General features: G+C 39.2%; 2 protein-coding genes across 3 annotated transcripts in view; both read right to left on the bottom strand.

The window, feature by feature from the left end:
• Positions 1-164: 164 nt before the first annotated feature.
• On the bottom strand, positions 165-3316 carry RPLP1 (ribosomal protein lateral stalk subunit P1). Its single transcript, XM_072410615.1, has 4 exons — positions 3113-3316; positions 1580-1654; positions 872-986; positions 165-290 (listed from the first exon to the last, which is right to left on the bottom strand). Exons 1-4 carry the CDS (start codon positions 3182-3184, stop codon positions 208-210), a joined length of 345 nt encoding a protein of 114 aa, XP_072266716.1. The 5' UTR covers positions 3185-3316; the 3' UTR covers positions 165-207.
• A 5756-nt stretch (positions 3317-9072) lies between these two features.
• The window catches only part of AGO2 (argonaute RISC catalytic component 2), a 44550-nt gene continuing 28159 nt past the window's right edge, over positions 9073-25463 (bottom strand). For both annotated transcript variants that reach the window (XM_072410617.1, XM_072410616.1), the window contains exon 19: positions 9073-23920. In XM_072410617.1, the coding sequence (XP_072266718.1) occupies positions 23812-23920 (109 nt within the window). In that variant the 3' untranslated portion in view covers positions 9073-23811. The remainder of the gene's footprint in view (positions 23921-25463) is intronic.

Consider the following 25463-nt stretch of genomic DNA (forward strand, 5'->3'; position numbering starts at 1 on the left):
AACACAGCACACAAGTGTGAAAGGGCCTCAGCTTGGCTCAGTACCCGGTAGACTCACAGGTGGTGCAATGATCACCAGGAACACATGACCAGATTAAACCAATCAGGTTTTGCCCCCCCCTAGTTTTGGCGTTGAAATGAATACAAAACATACAATGACGGGAATAGTTTGTACTGAATCTTTATTACAAGTTCTCTTAGAAAAAGTTTAGTCAAAGAGACCGAAGCCCATATCGTCATCAGACTCCTCGGACTCTTCCTTCTTCTCTTCCTCCTTTTTCTTCTCTTCAACTGGAAAAGAAAACAAAACATTAACCTCAGCGAGTTACTCAGCCGGTCTAAAACTTACAAAAACCGCATGGCTGCTTAATGTAAATCGCTTCCTCCTGACTTACAAGAACGCCACAAGTTCGCAGCCATAGAAGATCTGATAGCAAACATTCAGGCTTACAATTGGAAATATAAAACTGGAATTGCTGAAAACAGTTTCTTGTGCCAACATTAAAATTTGCTATAGTAAGTGATCACAGGCAGCTAAACAGTGCTTCCAAGCTACGTGCACTAGAGGGCGCCGTGCAGCTTCATAAACTGGATTGATAGTAATTGCAGGGATTACAGCGCCCCCATATGACCTCTCAGTAAAGAGCAGTTTAGAGGCTCAAGAAATCACACAAGATCTAGACATCTGGAAGGGAATTATTGAAGCTGGAGTTTACTAAGACATTTAGGTAGAGTGTAAGCTCTTCAGGGCAGGATCCTCTCCTCCTCCTATGTCTGTATGTGTCATTTGCAACCCCTATTTAATGTACAGCGCTGCTTAATTTGTTGGAGTTATAAAAATACGGTTTAAAACTAATATTGCCATTTCTTACCTGGAGCAGCTCCACCAGCAGCAGCGGGGGCAGCAGCGGCAGCGCCAGCAGCAGGAGCTCCACCACCGGCTCCAACGTTGGAGATCAGACTGCCGATGTTGATGTTGGCGAGAGCCTGCAGAGAGACCAGACGTCAGGATGTCATACAATGAGCATGGCAAACCACAGCAATCACCTAACAAGTCTGAGCACCCCAAACACCTCCCCGGGGTCCGCCCTCCAGTCTTACCCCACCATGCCCTATGAGGATTTAATCTGCCACAAAAGTTGGGTATTTGTCACCAGGATCACTACAAAGAACTTTCTGCTTTTTTTTGGGGGGGGGGGGGGGGTTCAGTGCCTTTACAACCTGGGCTTCTTCCCCAATATTGGAGCAGCGAGGGAAGATCTACAACTTCAGAGCAAAACCAAAGATTTTCTGAAACTAGCGTTCCCAAGAAATCATCTTCTAATTACACCAATAGAAAAGATTCACCCTTAGAGGGGACATAAACCTGACAGGGGCGTCCCAGCCTTCCCCAATCTGTCAAGGCAGCTCATTAGTCATTTCCTGTCTGGTGACACCAGTGACAGAGGCCGGGATCACAAAGCCACAAATGTGTCACCCAAATCTCCACTTCTGACCAATCGCAGGTTTGGGTATAAACCCCTCTGTATATCCAGGAATACGATTGATGTGTTTCCAATGTCAATAGAAGAAATCATTACCTTGGCGAAAAGGCTGGGCCAGAAAGGCTCCACATTGACGGAGGCTGCTTTGATCAGAGCGTTGATCTTGTCTTCCTGTAGTGAAAAACACAAAGGGTTAAAGACGGCCATGGACAACATGTGACATTAGTACAGGTCAGGGTGGTCACTGACCACAGAAATATAAATGGATGCTTTATGGCTTAAGGAAGATACTGACCCCCCCAGTCACTAGAACTGGGGGATGAATGGTGAATATTAAATAGGGACCCCAAAGCTCCAATCACCTGCAAGCTGACAACTTTTTAGATGAACAGAACCAGAAACCTTAATGAAAATTAATGAAGCCTCCAATCACCTCATCAGTGACAATTAAAACGTCATCATGTCCTCTCCAGAGTGAATCTAACATTGGGCAAAGTGAAAGCTGCTTTGGATGGAATGAGAACCTCCATCAGTCTTTGGCTCGGTGTCCCCGTTGGGGAAATTTACACCACTTGTCTAGGTGACCACAAAGACAGGAAGTGATGAAGCACAAAGTATTGGAGGATTTCCTCTTCTGGTGACAGCTGCGTGGAATCTCCATGAAAACAAATTTCTGAGCCGTCTTTAAGACATGGAGAAGAAATCTCCCAGAATATCTGAGCAAAATAATAGACGGGGCCTCAAATGCTGAACACTGGCAGGGCTTTTTTGAAGTTCAGAGCTCCTCTGGGGGTGCAAAGGAGACCCCTAAACTGGGGCAGATTGATGGAGCCAAAGTCCTGGGGGCAAAGCCAATCAGCGTGACACCAATGCTTGTTGTCTATGGGTTTCCAGGACTCCTCCAGATCCCCCTATTAATACTGTACAATGGAATCTCCCAGACCTAAGAATTAGTGGGTCACATGGGACAAAGCCTGGGCTAGACCAATAAACAGACTGAGCGGGGAAGGACAGGATCCTTCATCAGCAACACTGTCACATGATAGGTCACCCAAGGGAAGTTTAATGATTCTGCCCCGGGCGGTGACTGGTCGGGGCAGCTAATCTGCTGTGGAGTCACTGGCCGGCCATAAACAAACCAAACCCCATACAGGTGAATCTTTCTGCTTTGTTTTTCATGTAGACAACCAGATACTTTATACACTGCTACAGTATATAGAGGTGCCATAACACATCGCTGACAAGTGCCCATCATAGAAGGATCATGTGACATGACAGCCATCATTGTATGGATTAAACATGGCCGGCCCAGCTGTCACCCTGCCATGGCATGGAGAATCAGACCCCCTGGAGGGGTTTACTGAACTCTGTGTCCCCATTAGCGAGATTTCCCAGCTTCCGGGTGACACACAGAACAAGGAGGGGAGGCCCTGACGCGGCCCTACAATCATTACCCAGAAATGAGGGGAAATATCTGCTGGGTTATCATATAACAGGTCCGCTTTATCTAACACAAGTTCGCGTGGCCTCAGCATGGTCAGTCCCATGCGGTCACAAAGCAGTGACGTCACTCAGACGCGCCGCCATATCATTCCCCCTCACAGTCCCGGCCTCAGGCCGCTCACTCACCGTGATGGTGATATCGTCATCGTAGAGGATGAGAGCGGAGTAAATACAGGCGAGTTCGGAGACGGATGCCATTGTTGAGTGTGATGGGCTCTCGTTTGGTCGCGGATGGCAGAGGAAAAGGGTGCTAGCCGCCGGATTGGCCTTAGCTTCACAGAAGGACCGAGCACCTTAAGCCGCCGCCGTACCTCAGTGAAAGAGGCTGGAGGGGGCGGAGCGACCATTCTCTTCAGTCCTCCAATGACCTACTAATGACTTCCTCACTTATAACCTAATCACACACACGACTCCAAGACTTTTTTAGAGCTGCCCCGATTCTCTGGAATGGTCTTCCTCGTCCTATTCGGCTTGATCCTATTTTCTTCTTATTTAAAAGAGCACTCAAACCCCAACGTTTCAACCTCACCTACCCGTCTACTTCTGTCTCCTAAACTCTCACTACTTCCCACCATTCCATATCCCCCTCCTATTGTGTGCTGCTTCCCCTTCCTCCTAGATTGTTAGCTCTTCGGTGCAGGGTCCTCTCCTTCTCCTGTGTAACTGTCTGTATCTTTGTCATTTGCAACCCCTATTTAATGTACAGCGCTGCATAATATGTTGGCGCTATATACCGGTAAATCCTGTTTATTAATAATATTAGTGCAAAAAATATCCAATCACACGCAAGAAAAAAAATGGTGAACAGCTTTCTTTTGGACTGATAAATACACAATTGAAAGTTTTTAGTTCCCCTTGTCATTTTTTACTTACAATATTAATTCCTTATTTCCTGAATGCTAAAATGCACCTTGGGCACAAAAAAAAGGCAAATCTGTCCAATAAAACCCTAGGCAAAAGCAAAACCAACTGGAGTTCCTAATCCTTCCCCATTTCATCTCTCCTCCCCTCCTATATCACTGTCTGTATCTGTCTGCCATTTGCAATCCCTATATTTATTTAACTTTTCTCTCTCTTGATAAAGCAGTAAAAGTAGCTGTGAAACGCATTGAGTGTGGCTTTGTTTGAAGAATTGAAGAAGTTTGGTCTTCCAAAATATCATCCAAGAAAACTCTGCCTGGGGAAAGTTTCTTTACTGATTAAATAAAAATGTTAGGCAAAACGCATTATTTTAAATTTTGTTGTACATAACTTTTTGATTTTGTATATGATGTGAATAAAAAACTTTTTATATAAATATTCACTATGGACCATTCAGATCCCTAATTAGTTTTCCATCCAGTGGCCAAATTTGGGAAATCCTCCAACTGACCTCCCATGTAGAGGACATTTGGTGTAATATTATTATTATTAATAATAATAAACAGTATTTATATAGCACCAACATATTACCCATCGCTGTACATTAAATAGGGGTTGTAAAAGACAAATAGAGACAGTGACACAGGAGGAGAGGATCCTGTATAGGTGATCAGTGTGAAATGCTTATGCACATTAAACTTTCATTGATGTTAGTGGCTCTACTTTGTGCAGCAGAATACAACATCCACCACAATGAACAGTACTGGCTGTGATGAGTGAATACAACCCCATACACCAGTCAAGTAATGCTGCTCACAGATCTCCTGAGGAAGCCGTTTAGTGAAACGCGTCAGGATACGAGACGTTACCGCTATTCTACCACCTACAGCTCTTACTAGAGAAGCCAGGGATTTACATGTCTAGTCTACTGGTCTCATACTCCACTGCTAGCTAATTAGGGAGAGTCCATTCTATAATTTGTTTCTTCACGTTAATATTGATCAGTTGTGTTTTATTTGAAGTTGAGTATAATTTACTGAATACACTACGTAACTGCCAAAAAACCCAGCTTTTCTCTCTTCATTTATTTATCTATGATTTATTTGCATTTAGCATATATGGGGCTGGCAAGATTTTAAACTAAACTATACAGTAGGAGGCTAGTAGACGCTCTTTTTCATTAGCTTTTCAGGTTTGGAACAAACACCACTGATCTCCATTACAGCTTACAGAGTTTTCCAATTAAAAGTGGCAAACACTGACTTTAAACACAAAGGGGTTCATCATCTTTCAATATAAACATCCTTTAATCAGTTTGTAATGAACTATACAAAGCTTTACACCACAATCATCATTTTAGGAACACAAATAGGGCTAAAATATCGAATAAAATGCATGCAATATATATAGAAATACATTTTATTGATTACAAAATAAAAAAGGAAATTGTATGAGATATCAGGAGGTCAATGGGGAATACCAGACTTTCATCACAAGCCAGCCGAAGGAAATATCAAAAGCAGGTGGAGGATACCCAGATTTGCAGCAACCTCCACTTGTATCACAATATCAATGTAAAGTAAACTGAAAGTGGAGGAGAGGAGACCCGATTCCCCAACAGGTTGCACCCTGCAAACCACACTACCACACCCTGCACCACACTACCACCTACAGTGCAATGCATTACAGGGTGAAACGCGTTAGGGTTCCTATGTCTTATATAGTTGAGGTTGTAGCTGTCTACACTACAGGAATTGGCACTAGGTGAGCCATGAAGCCATTCACAATAGTTTGGGAAATATTGTGGAGCAACTCGAACCTCAGGAAGTCTGCAAAAAAAGAAACCTCTTTCTATGTCTTATAGGTGAGGGGTGAGCTAACCAGTGTGCCCAAGTTAATACAGTTTTAGCATCTTCAAATGGTAATCCAGCAGTATCAAAGCCATCGATTTACCTGATCTTCTAAACAGAAAGTGTCTCCAAGATACAAAATGCATGCACTTTTTTTTTATCCAGAGACCCTTGTTTTTACTACTTTTTAGGAATGGGAAGGAGCAGATTAACAGTTTTTGGAATCTGGTTGGGAGGGGTTGGAAGTATAAGAAACTGACTTTGTCCCCAACAAAAGAAATGGGACAAGAAACCTAGGAAGATACAGGATGGGAGCTGCAGGAATTGCCACTTGGTAATCCATGAAGCTGTTCACAATAGTGTGGGAAAATTTGTGGGGCAACCCTGACCTCCCTTCCTGGTCTGAGGAAGCAGTCAAATGTGCAGTGAAATGCATTACTAATGGATACCATTACCAAGATATGTAATGATTAAAATGTTAGCTGTGTGATGAAGTGTTTATGTCAACTTTTGGGGATCAAAACATGGAAGTAGTTGCATGATATAATCGATTTTAAGGTTTGTATGTTTTAAAGATTGATGTTGTAACAAAATATGCACTTTTAATCAGTTTATGCTGTGGTATATTTTCAAAAGCCCCATGTATTGGTGCCAATAAAAACAAATATGAATAGAAGATTCCTGACATTTGCATTGTCATGGAGCTGCATCTAGCGCAATACAAGTTTTTTTATGGCTGAAACGTCTTGAAAATCTCAAAAGGAAGCAGCAAATAGAAGCAGTTACTTCAGCAATGGAAATTTTCGGTAGCAGATATAGAAAGGACGCTTGAGGTATGGAACCACACTCCAAAAAATATCATTCCTTGCAGTCAGAATTCAAAAGGCCATAGGATGCATCACCGCTCCACAACTAGGAAAATGGATTGATAAGCGGACCTAGAAACTCCAGTTTTATGGGTGTACCCATAAAGAAGAAGAGTCACGTCATATGAAGTTTCTAAAACAAGCCATCACCAGTGATTTGCAGGCCTTTAATGTTTAGGTCCAGGCACTCCAATAAAGCCGTGTTTACAGCTTTGGCATGAAGAACTCTGAAGAAATTTAAACCCTACGGCACTAGCCATAGTCTTTTTGAGATTGTTTAAAAAAATTTCAAGTTTGGCACGCTACTTGGTCTAAGTTTTTAATTTCGTCCCTCTGTGTATTGGAGTTTGACACCCCTGGAATAAAGCTCTATAGGTGGAAGTGAAAGATAAGACTCCAACTGCCCATCCAATTGATCCTTAAATACAAGAACGTTAGCTACCATTTTTATGGCCCCCTATTAACATAAGTCACAGCAGGATAGCCTGCTAGGGACAAAGCACTGAGGGTACCTTTTGTGAGTCTTTTTGTCCTTAGCCCCACCATAAAGGAGGTTAAAGCTGAGGGACTACATGCACATTAAGGAAGCATTCTCCCATTAGTGCTCCTGCTTGCAGAGCCACCTAAATGTGATTTTCTATGGCTTGAATTTAAAGGCCTTGCCACTTCCAATCATCCAACCCTCAACTAGGCATTTCCAGCTATCCAGTTTGTTGTTAGTGCCTGAGGTCTTATTGCCACTTGCTATTTGGAAAACCTCTCAGGCTCTACCAGAGCTTCAAATACAGTTGTGCTGCTGGCCTTATCATCTGAGGCTTCTGACATTATGTAACAAATCAATTAAAGTTATATAGACTTATTAATTCTATTTATTAGACATAGTAAGTCTATTAAAGGATGCTTTGCTCAGCTGGGGATGACCACAAGGATCTAAGTTTACATTTTTATTCAGCCTTAACACTAACTGCTTTAAAGACATTGACCTCCATGTCGGATTCAGAGTACACAGCCTCCACCAGCTACTTAATTTTGTAGTTCTTCAGCTGCATTTACAGAATTTAAAAGGACTGTCTTAGATCTTAAGAATCAGGTGCACACAATCCTGAAGCCGGATAAGCCTGACATTTCTGGTCTTTGAGAATCCCAGGATTAGACCTTAGGAATGCTATCGAAGGTTGACCTACAGTTTGTCAGTGTTCACCTATAGGCAGCAGTGTAACATGGAGGTCCTTCCGGTGTACGTCAGAAAAATCTTTTCAATTTAATGTTTTTGTCCTAAAGAAAAAAATGTTGTTGTCCACAAGGCCATTACAGATATCATTGTTCCTGACTGCATAAGTTATGCAGCCTAGGTATATGGAACATACAAGACTTTCGGGACTTTGACACATGTTGTAGTTCGTGCAGTGATCAAATATTACACTTGAGATGCATAGTGTCAGGTATGCCTTTGCACAATTTAACAAAATAGATAAATCTGCATTTGGTAGGGAAATTTTGGGGTGGGGAGAGCGGCAGTATGTCAGAAGGGGTGTGGAGGAAAATCAGATCTTCCTTTGTTCTGTTCTCAGGGTGAGCAGCTTTCCCAATCTGTCCTTCACACGCTCTTTAGACTGTTCGATACTGATTCGATTTTTTGATACAGACAGTGAAGAGTTTGTGCTTTCTGGCCTTGCTTAAGTTTTTGCTTTGATAGGAGTTTTGTTTGAGATGTACATAATGTATTCTGTAATTTCAAGCCTTTTTATGAAAACAATTTACAGATGTAAAAGTTGAAGTAGTTAACGTGATCACAAAAAGCTGCAGAGGAGGAAGGTTCTAAGCCAAGAGGCTCCATAGGTACTCAATTCCAATTACACTTAAAACTTAGCTGTTCTTAACTATTTATATAGAGCCGACATATTACGCTGTGCTTTACAAAGTCTGTAGTTGTGTCACTAACTGTCCATCGAAGGGGCTCACAATCTAATGTTCCTACCATAGCCATATATCTAAGGGTAATTTTTTTTGGGGAAGCCAATTAACTTTACTGCGTGTTTTGACATGTGGGAGGAAACCCAGGCAAACACAGGGAGAACATGCAAACTCCACGCAGATAATGCCCTGGCCAAGATTCCAACCTGGGACCTGTTACTGCAAAGGCCAGATTGCTTACCACTGGAGCCACCGTGCCTCCGAATAATAAAGCCATCCAAGCCACAAAAATGGGTGACCAACACTGTTCCAACTAAAATTGAATGTAAGTTCTCCTTTAGGTAATTGCTTTTACAGGTAACACATCAGTTCATACAAAGACTCTATCCATCTGATACTGGCCTGGCCCGTCAATTTTTTAAAACACATTGAGGCCCCTAAACCAAAAAGTTTGCCCACCTCTGAGCTAGAATGTTCATCTTCATCTCCTAGAACACAAACATCGAGATACTTAGATATAGGGAAGATCATAGAGTACTCATTGAACAATGAAAACCAAATGATCAATTTGCAAATAAAAAGCCAAAACCAAAAATAAAAGTTTAAAGACTTTATTTTTTATTAACATACTATCAGGGGAAAAAAAGACAAAAATTGACACCATACAAAATAACTTGATAAAATTTCATTCACATCAGTCTGTCAGGAGTTTACAGCATTTGGAGAGAAAAAGATAAACCACATTTAAAAACTAAAGCTTTTAGTATTCCGGTACACACGTTAAAAAGGAAAACACGGGAGAAGGGCTGTCAGTGAAACTTTTTTATTGCAAAATGGAAAAAAAAAAAATAGTGCAAACTATATTTTCTAGAAAGCGTTCAAATACACTTAACCCTTCATTTGCTGCAGGGGAAGCTGATGCAAATAGGTTAAAATGGGATAAATGAACACACAGTAAGACAATATAAACTCCATTGTAAAAAGGTTTCAATAAATTGCAAATACAGTGTTGCAAGTTAGGTAGAAAAATTAGATATTTTTTCCAGGAAGAATATATTGCCTTATTTCTGATATAACATCCCGTCAGATTCCACAGTCAGAGCCCAAATCTGCAGTATCTGACCAAAAACAAAATAGAAGACCTTAAAAGGCAGTGTGACAGGAATATAGGTAGACTAGACACTCTAAACATACTACATATATAAACTTAATAGGATTTACTAAAAGCTACACAGGAAATTACAGTAAAAAAAATTGATATATAGGAATACTATGCAGCATTTTCAGGATTTGAGGTACCTACTTTTCCATTTTTGCCCAAAAGTATGATTGTTCTAATTAAGGCATTGTGTATGTGGGCTTTAATGTGTGCCTAAGGCCCTGTAACAGGCTTTTATTTTAGGTTCATCTTATGAGATTGTATAAAAGGGTATTAAAGATCCTAACGAGGGAGTTGGATGCAACTTTAACCAAGCTTGTAGCCAGCAAGCTTGTTTTATTGCGGCAGCCAACACGTTCACCAGGACCTATGCTCAGCACTTCAAGGCCATAGCTGAAGGATGCTTCAAGAATGTGGGATGAATATAAATGCTGTGTTTCATCCGTAAAGTACTTATAAACCAAACAACAAAAACCTAAAAGTATACGGCTTTAGAGTGACTTTTTATTTCTAATTACAGTTTTTACAAGTACAAAAAATTTATGTTGGCCCTAATAAGTTCAAGGTCACTTTTTTGCATGATTAGCTTCTCTAGTCATTCTTTGAACCACAGCCCTTCCCCAATCATATGGATTCAATAAGAGGCAGCTCTGGTTTTTGGGTATAGAAAGGCTTCAAATTATGAATTAAACAATGGCCGTTTCTTGAAGGTCCAAGCTCCGAGAAGTGCAAATTGAACTCAGCTAGGGCCATTTGTTATGGTTCACTGAATTTGCAGAACCTCTTCAGTCTGTAGACAGGGTTCTTTTGGGTTTTGCTCATGCTTACTTTCAGGTAAAATGAACCATGTGACGAACACCGTGGCACTAAAGCAAAAAAAACAAGGGCCCAGATACACAAGCCTCGCACAGTTGAGTCGATCCAAGTTTTGGGCATACATTGAGAAAGTGCATTGATGCTGTAAGTGAAGATATGCAGCATTTAGACACATGATTTGTTTTTGATTCTTTCGTTTCTATAAAAATAAAAACACAGCTTAAGTGGAGCAAAAAGGGTGCAGTTTTTTTTTCTTTTTTAGATAAATACGATTTTGAACATTTTAATTTCTTCTGAATGCCATTACTTCAACGTTTAATGAGGAATGTTGCTCTAGTTTGTACTGATAAAACCACATCTAGGCAGAATGTTAAGCAAGCTAGTTTCAAGTAATATTTTTGAGTCATGAAGACGACTTAAGCTGTATTTTGCTTGCCCCGGGTTACTACTGATAAGATACTGTGTTATAGATACAAGTTTGATAAAAACTTGATTTCCTAGACAGTAGTCTGTCTGCAAAGGGGTGCCATCCTCCAGTCTTTGAAGGCTGAAGATCAACAAACTGGCCGGATCTGCATGCAATAAAGGATTAGTTAGGTTAAAAAAAAAAACACAGGACCAGTCCAAAAATCCTGTCCTACACACAGCCTTCAAGTGCTGGAGTTCTGGCACCCCAATCTAAAAAACTGATTTGGTTGCTATATAAAATACAGGTAAATAATTAGCAATGAGGTACAACATACAGGAGGATGATACAAAGGCACAGTTAGGGTAATATGTTATCTCTAATATTAATAAAAAAAAACAAAAAAAAAAAAAAACAACCACCATGGTCTTTATATAATATGGTGTAAACAATGCTTGAATATATTCAGCCACCAATCACAAACAGGAGAGGCATATTCCACATTTAGCAGACCACAATATGCTGAAAAATGAAAAACACCCTAATAAAATAAAAAAAATCTAAATCTGGCCATTCACCAAAGACTTTTTTTTTTTTTTTTTTTTTTTTTTAGGTGCAGCAAAGTCTAGGGACTTTGTTATACCCAATCCTTACCAAGAGAGTCACTAAGTCTTGCAATATTTGTCCAGAAAACGGTAGTATACGAAAGGTGCATCATGGTAAGATTGATGAGGAAGTGTCTGGAAATTCAATTTCTATTCCTGAACTTTGATGAATATATTAGAGAAACCATTGACTACAACACCAAATCTCTTCAGGTAACCAACAAAGGCTCAACTATTTGTCAAGCCAACAACAAGCATGCCGAAGAGGACAGAAGGATGGTGAAAGATTTGGTGTATGGCTAGCGGATTTAAATTCCTCACTGATTTGCAGCACACAACTACCCTTTACACTATTTTAAAAGACCAGTTGTGTTTTTGGATGTCCGAAATTTCAACTTTAACCTAAATAAAAAGTTTTACATGCTCACAAGAAAGTCAGCCAAGCCTTGTGTTTGCCATTACACCACCAAGCCAATATCACTTCACAAAACTACCAAAACCAACCACAATGACAGGGATACAACTTCTTGTTGGTGTGGGAAACAGTATTGCATTTTAGAGAAGCCATTGAAATGTAAATCTGAGGACGACAGCCATGGAAAGGGAAAGCAAACTGCACTACTTATATGATGATATGAAGCAAACAAGAACACACAGCTAAAACAATTTTTAAAATATCTTTATAAATTAATTTCCTACAAGAAAAGCCCACCAGATCATCAGTTCCATATTACCAGAAATGAAGGGGGATACAAAATGCAATATCTGGCTGCTAAAAAGGGAACAGGGAATTTCAAATACGTTGTAATCATGTAGCATACCACTAAGTGTGCATATGGAAGACTAACCCATCACACAACAATCAGAGTTGGAGTATTATTGGAAGACTATGAAACCACCTTTAGAGGGTTGAAATTAGGCAAGGTTTAATTTTTGGTTCTCCACAATGGTGACTGAAAAAAAGTCACTTAAGGTAACCTAACAGAACATGGGGCCTAGGTAAAAGCTTCAATTCATCTGCTCAGGTCTTTGAAAGTCCCCAAATTGAATCATGTAAATGTTGAGAACATTTCCATTCATAAAGAGGTAACCAATGTCTGGCGCATCTAATTCATGTGTTTCAACGGCCTACCTATATGGCATACATAGGCCCTAGTGCACACAACGTTCAATAGGCATGTTACTCACAGGAGGTGGGTCTCTTCGGTAATATGAGCAGTATTAAGCATCACCAGTCTGCGTCAGAATTTTAGGAACTAGCTGACATTTAGACACAAAGCTAGAAAATCTATTTGCATTAACATAAAAGTTCATAAAATACAAGAAAACATTATGTCTTGCTGGCATAATTGTATAGAATCCAGCAGCCTGACAAAAACGGCAAGTCCTATAGCTGGACACATTCCAGAAGCCAGCGTGTCAAGCAAACAAAGCAGGGGTCTAATTCTTCGCTTAATGGTGCCTCTAAATATTTGAAGTAACCCAGTTTAAAAAAAAAAAAAAATCATCAACTTCCCTTCCAAAAATAACTAAACCACTGCCATTCATGTATTCACAGCCTTTGTCATGTGAGACTGGTAGAAAGGTTAAGGCAGAAGGGGCTCCACTAGTGGGCCGCGGCCGTCTGACAGCTGGGCCGCGAGAGCACAGAGACCAACAGTGGTCTGCGGCTCTGGCCGATGCAGAGCCGCAGACCATGTCCCCCCTACAGATGGCAGGCTCAGAGCGGTGGATGGGATGTCTCTGGACACAACCTGCCCACTCTCCCATCTCAGGCTCAGACCTGCGATGGGAGATTGGGTGGGTTCTGGCATCATGACATCACTTTGGGGGAAGTTTCTTCCTCTTTGAGTGACACACAACAGTCTGGAAGTCTATCGAGCTTCAAAAGATGGGGGACAACTGGGTTAAGGCCTACATTAGAAGGCGATTTTAAGCTGCGTGAGTTGCACATGTGATCACTTAATACACTCAATGCACCCATCAAAGGTTACAACAATCACACCTTACGTCTATCACTATAACCCCTAAAAAGTTGTTTTGTTTAGGGTCTGGCTTATCACTGAAACTCAGCCCATTGCGGGCATTTACTCCATTTTTCAGTAAAGCACTAAACTTGAGAAAATGTAAAGGTTACCAAACTTAAAGGTCTAATGCATAGGCAGTCATAATTATTTAATGGTTTCAACGTGTTCAAGAGTAACCAACCAGGGACAAGTATATGAACTAAAAACAGACTTTAGTAGCTACATACATGGTTCAGGCAAACCGCCAAATACAGAAAACAGAGTTGATTTAACCCACAAAGTATCTTTTTAACCCAGTTCTGAGATTTACAGAACCCGTTGGAGTAGGGCAGAAAATCTGATTTTTCTTTGCTGCAATTAAGGAACATTTACGGACCCTGCTCTTATGAAGTCCCTCGTTAGAACTACTGCAGAATATCTCAGTGTGCTTTTTCCTCTTCCAAACTGAGCTTGGACAAACTAGGGCTGCAATACGAAACCAAATTCACGTAAATTGCATACAAAAATTCATGAACAGAAGGTGGAATATCTGTGTGATGTACATCTAATTATAGAACAGTTTATAGCCAGAGACAGCCAGGCTACCAAACTTTTCAGGTTACCTTTTTCTCTTATGTCAGGCTTTAACAAAAAGTAAGACACCAGAAAAACAAAACAAAAAAAAGTGAATACAGCAGAATTTGTAAATTTGTAAACAAAGCTCCGAGAAAAAAAAAAAAGAAAAAAATCGTCCCATCCACAGTACCCATAACTTGCATCCCGAGCAACAATAGCCAAAAGAGACCCCACAAAATACTAAGTCTCCACAACAATATATATTTATATAGATCTATATAATCTGCTTTTAAATATAAAATATTAGCACCCTTTATAGTGTTGCAACTTTAAATATAAAATGCACCATTTAATTGCTCATAAATAGAAAAACCCTTACAAGACCGGGGAAGAAAAGGTAAGCTAAAAATACCAAGGAAGGTGTACGTGATTGGCTGGATTAAAAAACTTAGCACCACTAGAAGCTTGCATGCAAACAGCCACCCTGTGCCTGGGGGGTAAGGAAGATTGGCAAATGCGGAGAATCCCTTTGTTCGGAAAAATGGCACCAAAATCTCCACTCCGTTTATGCATTCAGTATAAGGTTATGGCCATTTCCAAAATCGTTTGGCTGAGTCTTAGGTTTATTTTACACATAGGAGGTAGCGGGTAAATCTACAGGTCTAGTCTGCTTTAGAAAGTGCACCAGTCACATACATACACCGGAGGAAGCCATTTTGGAACTTTTTGGGTTATCATATGGAAGGTTGCCTTGTAAAAGTATATTTTATAAACGTGTCTGTGTGGAACCGATGTGTAACAGAAAAGCTTTAGGATTATTCAGGAAAAAAATTACATTCACTGTACTTGGTGCTCCCATCTGATGGTAACTTTGGAACAGACAGATCTACTAGATCTCAATGGGCATTTGTCTGTATTGGGTTCACCTAAGATTGTGAACAATAATGGCCATGAAGTTAACAAGATCGCTCTTTTGTAAGTTGTAATTTCATAACACAGTTTAAGTGTTTAAGTATATGTTTACTATTAGCTCGTACGATGGACAGACCCAGTCATGCAAAGCCTTGCAGATGGACTCAGAGGTCCATGAAAATTGGTATTTCCAGCGAGTTCAAACACGCAATGGATGGCATTTCTAAGCGCCGCAGACAAGAACTTCCCACCAAAGTTTCTGCCCTCTTTGGCCATAACAAATTTGGTCTCACAGCTATTGGAAAAATTAAGCACCAACACCACAAAGGAATAATTGTCTGATTGGCAATGCAAAGGTTTCAACAGTAGAACAAGATGGTAGATCCAGTTGAGATCTCTCCAACTCTGCTAATCCAATGCAACAAGCTACTAAGCAACTGCACCCAATAGCAGAAATTACTGGAAATATTTATTGCCAGAACAATGCCAGTTTATGCCGATTGAAACACTGGCTTATTCTTCGATAAGTCATCCCCGACCAATACCTACTATGATAAATGCACAATGCCAGTAAAAAAAAAATATGTATCGGCCCAATTTACTTAAGAATTTTGTCCCCCTGCATGATATCAGTCATATCAAAACTTGATTTGGTTGAGAAAATGCAGGTTAAGAGAATTAGGAAGGGAGGTACAAAACTACAGTCTCCTAAGGGCAAATATGTCCTATATGGGGCATCCTTTATACTTCATTGCTATGAAGGCACATTTTTTTTTGCATGTTTCCAACAATTCAAGCAGGAATATCAAAATGATCTGTACAATTAAAAGGACTACAAGCAAGACTGTAGACCGTTCTGATTAAACGAAATGGCTTCCTCCATTTGGCATGACAGACACTTTAAAAAGCAGCCGAAAAACTTTAGCAGTTACATTCAACAATATCAAAACTGAACGCCCTATAAACAACGCACATTAGGTTTAAAACCATGGATATACATTATAAATCTGTTATAGGATATAAATATACCACAGTAAAACGCTGGCTTGAGGAATACTACAGTACTTTCTCTGCTTAAAAACACAAGACAAAAATCTGAACATACAGATCACAACTGAAATGTGTACTTGGGAATTCATCATGGTGGATAACTTAACAATCAATCCATGTGATTTCACTAAGGTAGGACACACGAGGGTCTAGCTAGTGATCATTTTACTCGGGATTTATACAATTCTTAAGATTCACATGTTCCTTATTTATAATGAATGAGGATCACTGGCCAAGTCTAAGTGATTATATGTTTATACACAGGCCCCGTAGGGGTTAGCACGGGTGAAAAAATAGAGGCCTATAAAGACCAAAAACAGATTTCTTTAATATTGCATTTATGATTATTTTTAAAGTAAACCTATCAGGACAAAAAAAAATAAAAACTTGTCATTAACCGACTTGGTATTGTCAATAATTCTCAATGACTGCAGGGGTAACAATTGGGTCTAATCCAATTGCAATTTATTGAGGTCCCCATCATCCAGATCTCTATAAAATGTTCCACTGTTGTATCAAAACAGTTGGTCAATGCTAGAGATCTTGATAGCATTCTGCCCATGCAATTAAGCATGAATCCAACATGTGAAAGAGAAAAGAACTCAAGATTAAAAAACTCAGTATTGGAACAATCAACTGGCAGCCTAACACCCAATACAATAAGATTTCCATTCTTACTTGTGGGACAAAACTGGACAAGAGAACAAGAGAGACAAAAAAAAACAAATGTTAAATGCCATAAAGATTGTCTTCACTGGATTTTTTTTTTTTTTATAAACAGCATACAGAATGACAACCCCTACACACCCGAAAGACATTCACAGACAAGCACAACCCGGCACACCACTAATTCAAAGACACAAAGAAATCACACCAGATACTAAAAATGTGATCATATACTAAACTTAACTAATCCTTTAAGTTTGCCCCTCTGCGAAATCCATGCGCAAGACTTCAAATAAAAAGAAACCCCAGGTTTGAGCAGAGAAGAATCAATGTACAAACAATGCAATCATACATTAGGTAGCTGTTGGAAGATGCAATGGTCATACGCATGTCTACAGTACTGTTCCAACTGCATAACAACTATTATCCATTAACTAGCAGTATTTACCAGGCAGGGTTTATCCGAAAGGTTACTAGGGTTCCTTGACCAATCTGTGCCACTCAAGTCAGGTGGCAGTCTTCTGTGTCATGGATATTTATATTATAAATCAATCAAACTTATTGCGGACACCCCCATGTTAAAAAAAAAAGGTTGAGAAATGATGTTCTAGAGAAAGTCCATATAGGTGGCATTGTGGCTATAAACATACAACCAGTTACAGGTCATACGGTTACTGGAAGGCCTGAAATAGAATCATCTGGGGTCTACTTATGATGTTGCAATACTAATTATTGGGTGGATATTACCAACAATTACGTCACTTTGGACCTTCTGTCCCACAGTGTGAGATGTATCTGTTGAAAATATTAATAAGGAGGAATTTAAATATTAGCTAAAGGGAAACAAGTAGCTACTTGCCAGGACTGCCATAACTCACAGAACTGGAGACATCCCTGCAGATTTAACCAACATCTCCAATGTTGCTGCTGTTTATCTACGGCTAAAACATTTACAGCATTCAGCAGACTTCCAGGCAAGTTTATTGTCCCATTACTGGTATCACTGTACCACAACTTACAGTTATACTGAGGGTCCGAAGGAACCACCAATGCAAGGACAGGGACCAGGCATCGTCTAAAGTACCTAATACATTTTAGGAAAGACAGCTTTCAAAGTCAGGAAGTGCACAGAAGGTGCATGCATTAACCTTGTCCCCTGCAATGGATTTCATGATTTAATAAAGTAACTTACATTAATGTGAACAGAATTTAAATTTACTGGGAATCCATTGTTTATTATCCCAGGGTAAATAGACAAATCTGAGGCCAACATTGTTGCTTTGAAAAATGAGTAATATTGGACAAATTACCGGGCCATAAAAAAATGTACCATAAAAGAATGTACATCATCAAATGAAAGGGCAGTGAAATGCTTAAACATAATTTTGTGGATATTAAACAATTACAAAAGGTAGTATATAAAAAAGCATTTCAGAAAAGCTAAAAGATACTGAGACAAGATAGTTTGGGTAAAAAGATAAAAAAAAAAATAAATTGCATCATTGAAAAAAGGCAAACTGCACAAACTGAATAGTAACAAGACACACTTTACCTATGAAGATTACAATTACAAGATTCAAAATGGATAAAAGATGAAACAGCTGATTACCTAAGCATATATGAATATATTTTTCTGAATATCCCTAAATCTATAAATTGCATTTGGGCAAGAAAACAAAACTGATTTTGCTACTTGATTTGTGTTAGTGCAACAATAAATAAATATCTGTTTTGTGAATTTGTGTGCAAACTTTTCAACAGAAGCAAATCTGCCTACTGATTTTTTTTCAATCAAACGTTTAACCCTAAATCCCTTAAAATAATGGAAAAAAATGCATAGATTCTTATGTAGCTTCAAAATAAAAAGCACCAAAAACTTGAGACCTTTCCATTAAGAGGTATAGCTAGAGTGATGAAAATTGACTAAATCTGCAGTTGTTAGGAGACTAGAACTTGCAGCACGGTTCCTCGCCAGCTACTTGATTGATCTCATACAATCTTAGGCTGGCAAGAAAATGCAATGGCTATCATTCATCCAGATTATCATATTACACTCTTAATACAAATGGCCCCCAAGCACTGGTTAGTAAACCCTATGTCCGATAGGTGTTGAAACACAAGGAAAGGGGAGGAGGGTTTTACTAATAGGAATTTAGTTTTTCCCATTGTGCCAACCTTCATACTGCCTCGCATGCTATTAGGTTAAGAACCTCTGCAATAAGCCCACTTATAGTACAGGCTTATAATGCCTATGCAGCAGTATGGGTCAGTTTCAAAATATAGAGAACGGATTGATAAAAAAGGCTGCATGGCTCTCTGTTCCCAAACAGCAAGTTTTGCTTTGATCTTGGACAGTATAGTCCAAAATCCTTGCACAGATCTGAGCTGCAAATAAAAGCTTAATCTGCCATACATTAGCAAGATCACACTGTTTTATCGGGCCAGAATACGGCTTTTTGATACTTTAAATTGCCAAGGTCAATACCAAGTAAAGTTGACACCTTTGAAGCCCTTTTTTATACGGCACTTGGTAGTCAGGAGAATATATCAGCTGCATGGTGCTGAAAGCTGTTATACTAATCGGGAGGCTTTGTAAAATCAATAGCATGCCGATATGCAGTATTAAAAGGTATTAGCAGGTTACAGATTTTATTGAATTCAAGAAAGACTACTAAATGAAGTATTCTTTACCCGACCACTCTAAAATTGCAAGGGTGCGTTCATGCTTTTTAATCTGCTTTCACTTTGTCTTGGGAGAGGCACCCTGTTCTGTGCAGAAGTTGCTCCCCCTTATGCAATCTTAGCATAATAATGTACCAAGGGGCAAGTGGGTAAATTACCTCTAAGCTGTGCAGACAGCAGAGATCAATCACAGGTCCTGTGGCTGTACCACAAGTTATAGTTAATAGAAATACACACACATACCTTATATGTAAAATCGATGTGATTAAAAATACATTTTCGTTTGCATTACAGCACAGGAGCAATTAACATGCGACTGTATTTTGCAAATAATGGTTTGCATGTATATACTTTTACTATGCAATCATACTTTATAGATGGTATATCAAGTATCAAGAGAAACGCCCAGCTAAAGCAAAAGGTTATAAGCAAAGTAATATTGCTTCAATATGATTCGGCTCAAACTTTTTGCTAATGGAGGCCGGCAGTAAAATATGAATGCACCAATGCAATGGTCTAAGCGAAGACAAGATGACATTCCTATGAAATCACAGAAAGCCCTTCTTTCAAAACCCTAGAAGGCGCTAGAAGAAAAAGTTATCATTTCGTATTAATCTTTAAAGGTCTCAAAAATTTGTGCAAGGTGTCCTTTGCCAAGGGGAAAAAAAAAGCCAGACAAAAATCTATATTATAGCCTCCTAAATACGTGATGTGGCACAGCAACCCTAAAAATCATGGAACAATTCCTCACAGCAGAAATAAATTGTATTTCGGTGCTTTGCTTGTCATGCGAACTGCTATCATGGGTTTATCTAATAAGGTTATACAGAGAGCAATGACATCCTTTTTTCCCCCCAGCCCTCTTAAGCCGGGTGCAGCACCCGGTTGTTTTTGGGTGGTTCCTTATGCGTTGGTCACAATAGGCTGCCACCCACCTACAATTTCATACCACCCAGCTTAAAAACATTTCTGGGTTGAACACAGGACATGTACAGTGCAGTGATCTACAGAAACAGATTCCACTTGATCAGTGAGGAGCAGTCTAAACAGATTTTGAGTCCTATCGCAACTATAGGGTTACTGTCCCTTGCCAGTTTATTATTTTTTTTAACTATGGAAAAGCAAGAATGAACAGGCACCCTTAACTAAAAAGAAAAATCCAATTTATGCATGATTATGGTTAAATGTTTATGCCAAGCCTGAGCTAGCAAGAGCTCTGCACCTACCAAAGAAATACAATTCACAGAATACCTTACATTAGAGCTAGCGATTTATTCTTCAACCGCTAAATTGCTGCCCCTGCAAACAATTCTTCTAGAGCGGCATTTCTAAACCAGGGTTGCTCCAGAGCAATTAGTATCAGGTCAGTTGAAGTGACAACAATTATATTTTTGGCTAGCTGTAAGGGTGACATTCTTCCCCCTGACCAGCAAGGTAAGAGGTATTTTTCCCCACTGACCACCACACTAAAACAGAGCTGTGGCTATAGGAATTATAAAAGGGGGTCAGCCTTGTATGACATTCTTTGAGATCTCTAGAACTGCGGATATATTACTAACAGGGTCCCCTTCAGGACCTGAAGGCTCCCCCATGTTGAAAAAGTTGAGAAACGCTGCTCTAGAGAGCCCGCTGTAATGTCGACATTCTCTCAAAACAAAATCTCTTTCAAGGATTACAAAATATATGGAGTTAAGGCTCAAACAGCTGGACAATCAATGCAACAAGTAGCAGTTTAAACAAATGCAGGTATAATAAAACACTTGTATCAGGATAAAAAAAAAAAAAAGTATAAGGATATTGCTTTAAATGAATCACAGGTCACTCTTTACACAATTGCATATTCAATATAGCACAAAGGAAAAATTAAAGTTGCATATAAATATTGTAGGAGGAAAGGGATAGGAAAGCCCCAAACCCGGTCAAGATGACTGCAAAACATGGTGGACAACCTTTAATGACTACTGGACTCAATGACAAACCATGAAGTGTTGGAAAAATCATGGTGATTGAAAGGGGAAAACGGTTGACCCCCACCAGCTTTAAAGAGAACCTGTCATAACCTATAGTCGCTGCGGATGAAGAGGTATTATCTTGTGATGATATGTTTTGCATTACAGCCCTTAGTAGTTTCTTCAGACGTGCATACTTTTAAGCATGTTGGCATTGTGTTACCTTCTGCACGCTGTAATTGTTTGGGGTTACCCCCACATCACTGCTGAGTCAAATAAAATTGTAGAGGGGGGTTCAGAGGAAGAAACCACAGCAGGGGACCCAGGCATCTAACACACCTAAACGTGTTGAATACTAGAAGTCTGGAGAGACAGGCTCTCAGAGGCAAGATTAAATACAATATTCTTAGCAGACTGCATTGCTAATAGGATCAAGATCAGGATTTTTTTTATATATATTTAAACAGCAGGAAGGTGGAGGAGTAGCAGAAGGAGGGGGATAGAAGTTCTTTGTAGGGGTTGACACTTTAAAATTAGTCTTTGGGATGTTTTGGAAAGTGTTTCTTTTATTGCTTTAAACGTATTAAACGTAACATTTTGTGATTTTGGTATGTGGACCTCATGTGCCAACAAACCAGTTAGCTCACACACAAAACAAAAATACAAACACCCCAAAAAGCTTTCTATACAAAAAAAAAAACATGATCACCATGACTACCTAATTAAATCCAATCAAAAGAGCCCCACTTTGCAGTGTTTAGAGCCATTCAGAAGCGAAACAATTCATGAAATTGCATCCATTCATTGCCGGTGGTCCTGCAGGAAGTTTCATCTTCAGATACCTACAGGTCTTAATGACAGTGCAAGGGTAATGGGCCCAGTAAATCAAAAAAACACAAGATGTCTTATGTGCAGTTAAATAAAAAAAAATATATAGATTGCTTCAAACTAGAATTCATTATTAAGAAGAAAATATATATGTTTATACCCCTCATCCAGGGCAGTGCAGGTTTCCACCCGGCACCAGAGGCAGAACCCGGAGCTCTGCTATAATGTTTAAATAGTATTCTCTGTGCTGTAGTATTTAAAGGTTAAACATTATTACTTTATTTTTATTAATAATTAACATTAAACTTCAACACGATGATTTCCCCAGCAATTTACTTCCACTGGATACCCAAAGTCTGGAGATGTGTGTTCATTAATTCATGTATGGCAGGGATTTTGTCAGCACAAGAGCAATTGATTGGCTCTTTGTAGTGCGTCATGGTCTTTGTATAAGAACAGCAGAAAGTCGATAGCATAAAAATTACATACATCAAACTTTCTGTATTTATTTTAGATACACTCAGCTGAAGAGTGTGCGATTACTATTTCTTATGTGCTCATGATTAGAAACTGCACATATTTGTGTCCTATATATCCTTTAAAAATTGATCTTAATTATCAAAATAGCACTTAAGGCCCATATTAGGTTAGCTCGTCAAGTTTCGGTCTAAATAGCTCCTTAAATTTGAGCAAATTTTTGTTAATATAACATTAAATTTTACATAAGTCAACTTGTGTTGTAAGTCTACTGGTCCCCAAAAATTAAAAAAAAAATATTAAACAAATTAAAAAGACATCATTTTGCCTAGGTACATCGAGATATGTAGATAGAAATATGATGCTCTGTGTAAATAAAATAAATAGCATTGTTATATCACATTAATACTGCTAAAATAGAAATCTTCTGTACATTAGCTTAACCTGATTGTACTGTTTTTTTTCATTGCCACAGACCCGTATCGGTATGCAACTTTGGACAAAAAAAAAATTTTTTTTTTTTTTTTAGTCCAGCCAGACAAAATGCATTAAATTAAAAAATTTTTGTTTTTTCACAGAGGTTTCTGAATGGCACACAGAAAAAAAAATCCTAACGTATTAAAAATGAATACTATGATATTGAAAAAAAAAACCTATTTACCTTTGACCTTAACAGCTTTCTCAGATTTGTTACATACTAGAATATTTGACACAATTTTAAGAGGAAAGCAAGTTTTTGTAATAAAACATAAAATCACTTAATATATTTAAGGCTTTACAATTTGGAGAAGATGCTTCTTTCTTCGGATTTCAGGCCATAACATTTCGTAGAACCATTCCAAATGGAACTTCCAACCGGAAGGATGAAAATGTGTTTAGTAGCGTTTCTTGAAAGCCCTGAGTGAACATCTGTTTAGATTTTATTTGAAGAGGGTAATTCCCTAAACGCATAATTTTACAAACCTGACTTAAAAAATAAAATAAAAAATAAAAATATTGCAGGTGTGCAGTCCAAAATAAAAATAAAAAGGTTTTAGGGTCTGGACGGAAAGCTGGTAAGTGATCAAGGGGCCATGAGTGCGATGGGTTTGTGGTAGATTGCACTTGATGTCACTGTAGTGCAGACTACAATACAAATAAGTGCAGCTGGTCTGGCGTGAATCCTCCTTGGTTAGTGCCTCAGATTTGGGTACCAGCACCATTTAGGCAAAGTACATAGTACGCAGCGAGTCCTGGTGAACCTGAACTGCCTTTGCAAGTGCTTGGGGGTCTCTTCCGTTACTCTGACCAGAGGTATGGCTTCCTTCGGCACTGAAATACAAAAGAATATTTTATTGTAAATAAAACAGACTAATGACTGTATGAACTATTAGCTGAGAGGTTGAGTAGGGCGTGATAATGAGTTTGGAAATCTTAGGTTCTGATGTGAAGAACCTAAGGTTTATTTTTGACGATAATATAGTTAGGCTGCTCCTAAGCCAGGCTTTCCTTTCTCCCCACTTTGGGTGAAACCTGAGGTGAAGAAAACAAAAGGAAAAAAAAAGTTAAATAATCCAGGTGCAAATGACGGATCCAGGCTTTGGAGGGATATTAGAGGGAATAGAATTCCTTATTCTTGATGGTTTGATGTTTCCATAGGCTCCAAAGTGATTTGATTGACTCCGAAGTGAGAAGTACAACTGTTACTGAAAACTTCCATGGTGTGCCTGTTCATGAAGTCTCAAATTTACCGGCTATCTGGCAAGGTGTAAACAGGGTCTTCAAGGCCTGAAAAAGGTGGATGCTAAGCCTCAAAACAAATTGGCTTTCATCTAATTCCTTTTCACCTTAGGTAAAGTCTAAGCTGGACAGACATGGGAAGATGCCCCATGCCATCATACTTCCAAGTCTCACGAACAATAAAATGTCACATATTAACTTAGTCTGCAACTATAAATGCAGATTCAGTAACTGCAATATGTGGAAGTTTTGTTGCAAAAGTAAACATTAAAACATGCAGGGAGCACTGCAAAGTCTCCAAACGTCCGATGGTAACCTCTAATATATATGAAATATATATTGAATAATTAAAAAGCCAAAATATAAAATGTTCATTCATATGCTATGCCAACAAATCATGCATACACATCAATTCACCATAAAATGCACCCTAAAATTACTTGGGCATTCATTGGTTTTGCCTGTACAAACATAAGACCCTGGCACAAAACAAGGCCAGCTTCTACATTTAACCCGCGAACACGTCCGTAATCTCCAGGTCACAACAAATACTTTGGTTTTAACAAAAGGGAAATGCTGAGAATACCCAAACACAAACTACTCAGGAAAACGTCACTTGATCTGTGACAGTTCCACAGATCCGTTATCGAGGAATTTATATTACCGCCGATCCCGAACCATATCCGGCCAACTTTAAAACCTTGCTGGCTTACCTCAGATCAGACATGCACAGGTGGAGACAGGAGACCGTCTCATGGTTTGACAGGGATAATATTTTGAAAATGACAATCATGCCACATCTACTTTATTTTCACCAAACACTCCCTATGGCAATACCTTCCTCCTACGGGCGTAGTTTGAAAGAAGAGTTCGTCGACATTGTCTGAGTTGGTTGCTGTGCCCTCATCCGCAGTGACATTCTTTTTCTCCCTAAGAATAAAGGAAGTATAGGAATGCTAGACCCTCTCTGATAACAACCCACCAACGGGTGGAAGACTGGTGAAAACAAACGGAGGGGGAAAAAAAGGGACAAAAGGGGGGGAGGGACAAAAAAAAACCAAAAAAAAAAAACCAATAGACCACACTCTCAGAACCACAGTAAAACACCTGTCTAAACATCACGCAATTGGACCAA

This window comes from Pyxicephalus adspersus, chromosome 5 (genome assembly GCF_032062135.1).
Source record: "Pyxicephalus adspersus chromosome 5, UCB_Pads_2.0, whole genome shotgun sequence".
In the NCBI taxonomy this organism is placed as follows: domain Eukaryota; kingdom Metazoa; phylum Chordata; class Amphibia; order Anura; family Pyxicephalidae; genus Pyxicephalus; species Pyxicephalus adspersus.

Bases quoted from the DNA above. Each gene is read 5' to 3' on its own strand.
- RPLP1 (XM_072410615.1), bottom strand. From the start codon at position 3,184: ATGGCATCCGTCTCCGAACTCGCCTGTATTTACTCCGCTCTCATCCTC. The intron at 1,655-3,112 runs GTGAGTGAGCGG...TTTTCACTACAG, and splicing joins ATGACGATATCACCATCACG to GAAGACAAGATCAACGCTCT. The intron at 291-871 runs GTAAGAAATGGC...TTTCTTTTCCAG, and splicing joins TGCTGGTGGAGCTGCTCCAG to TTGAAGAGAAGAAAAAGGAG.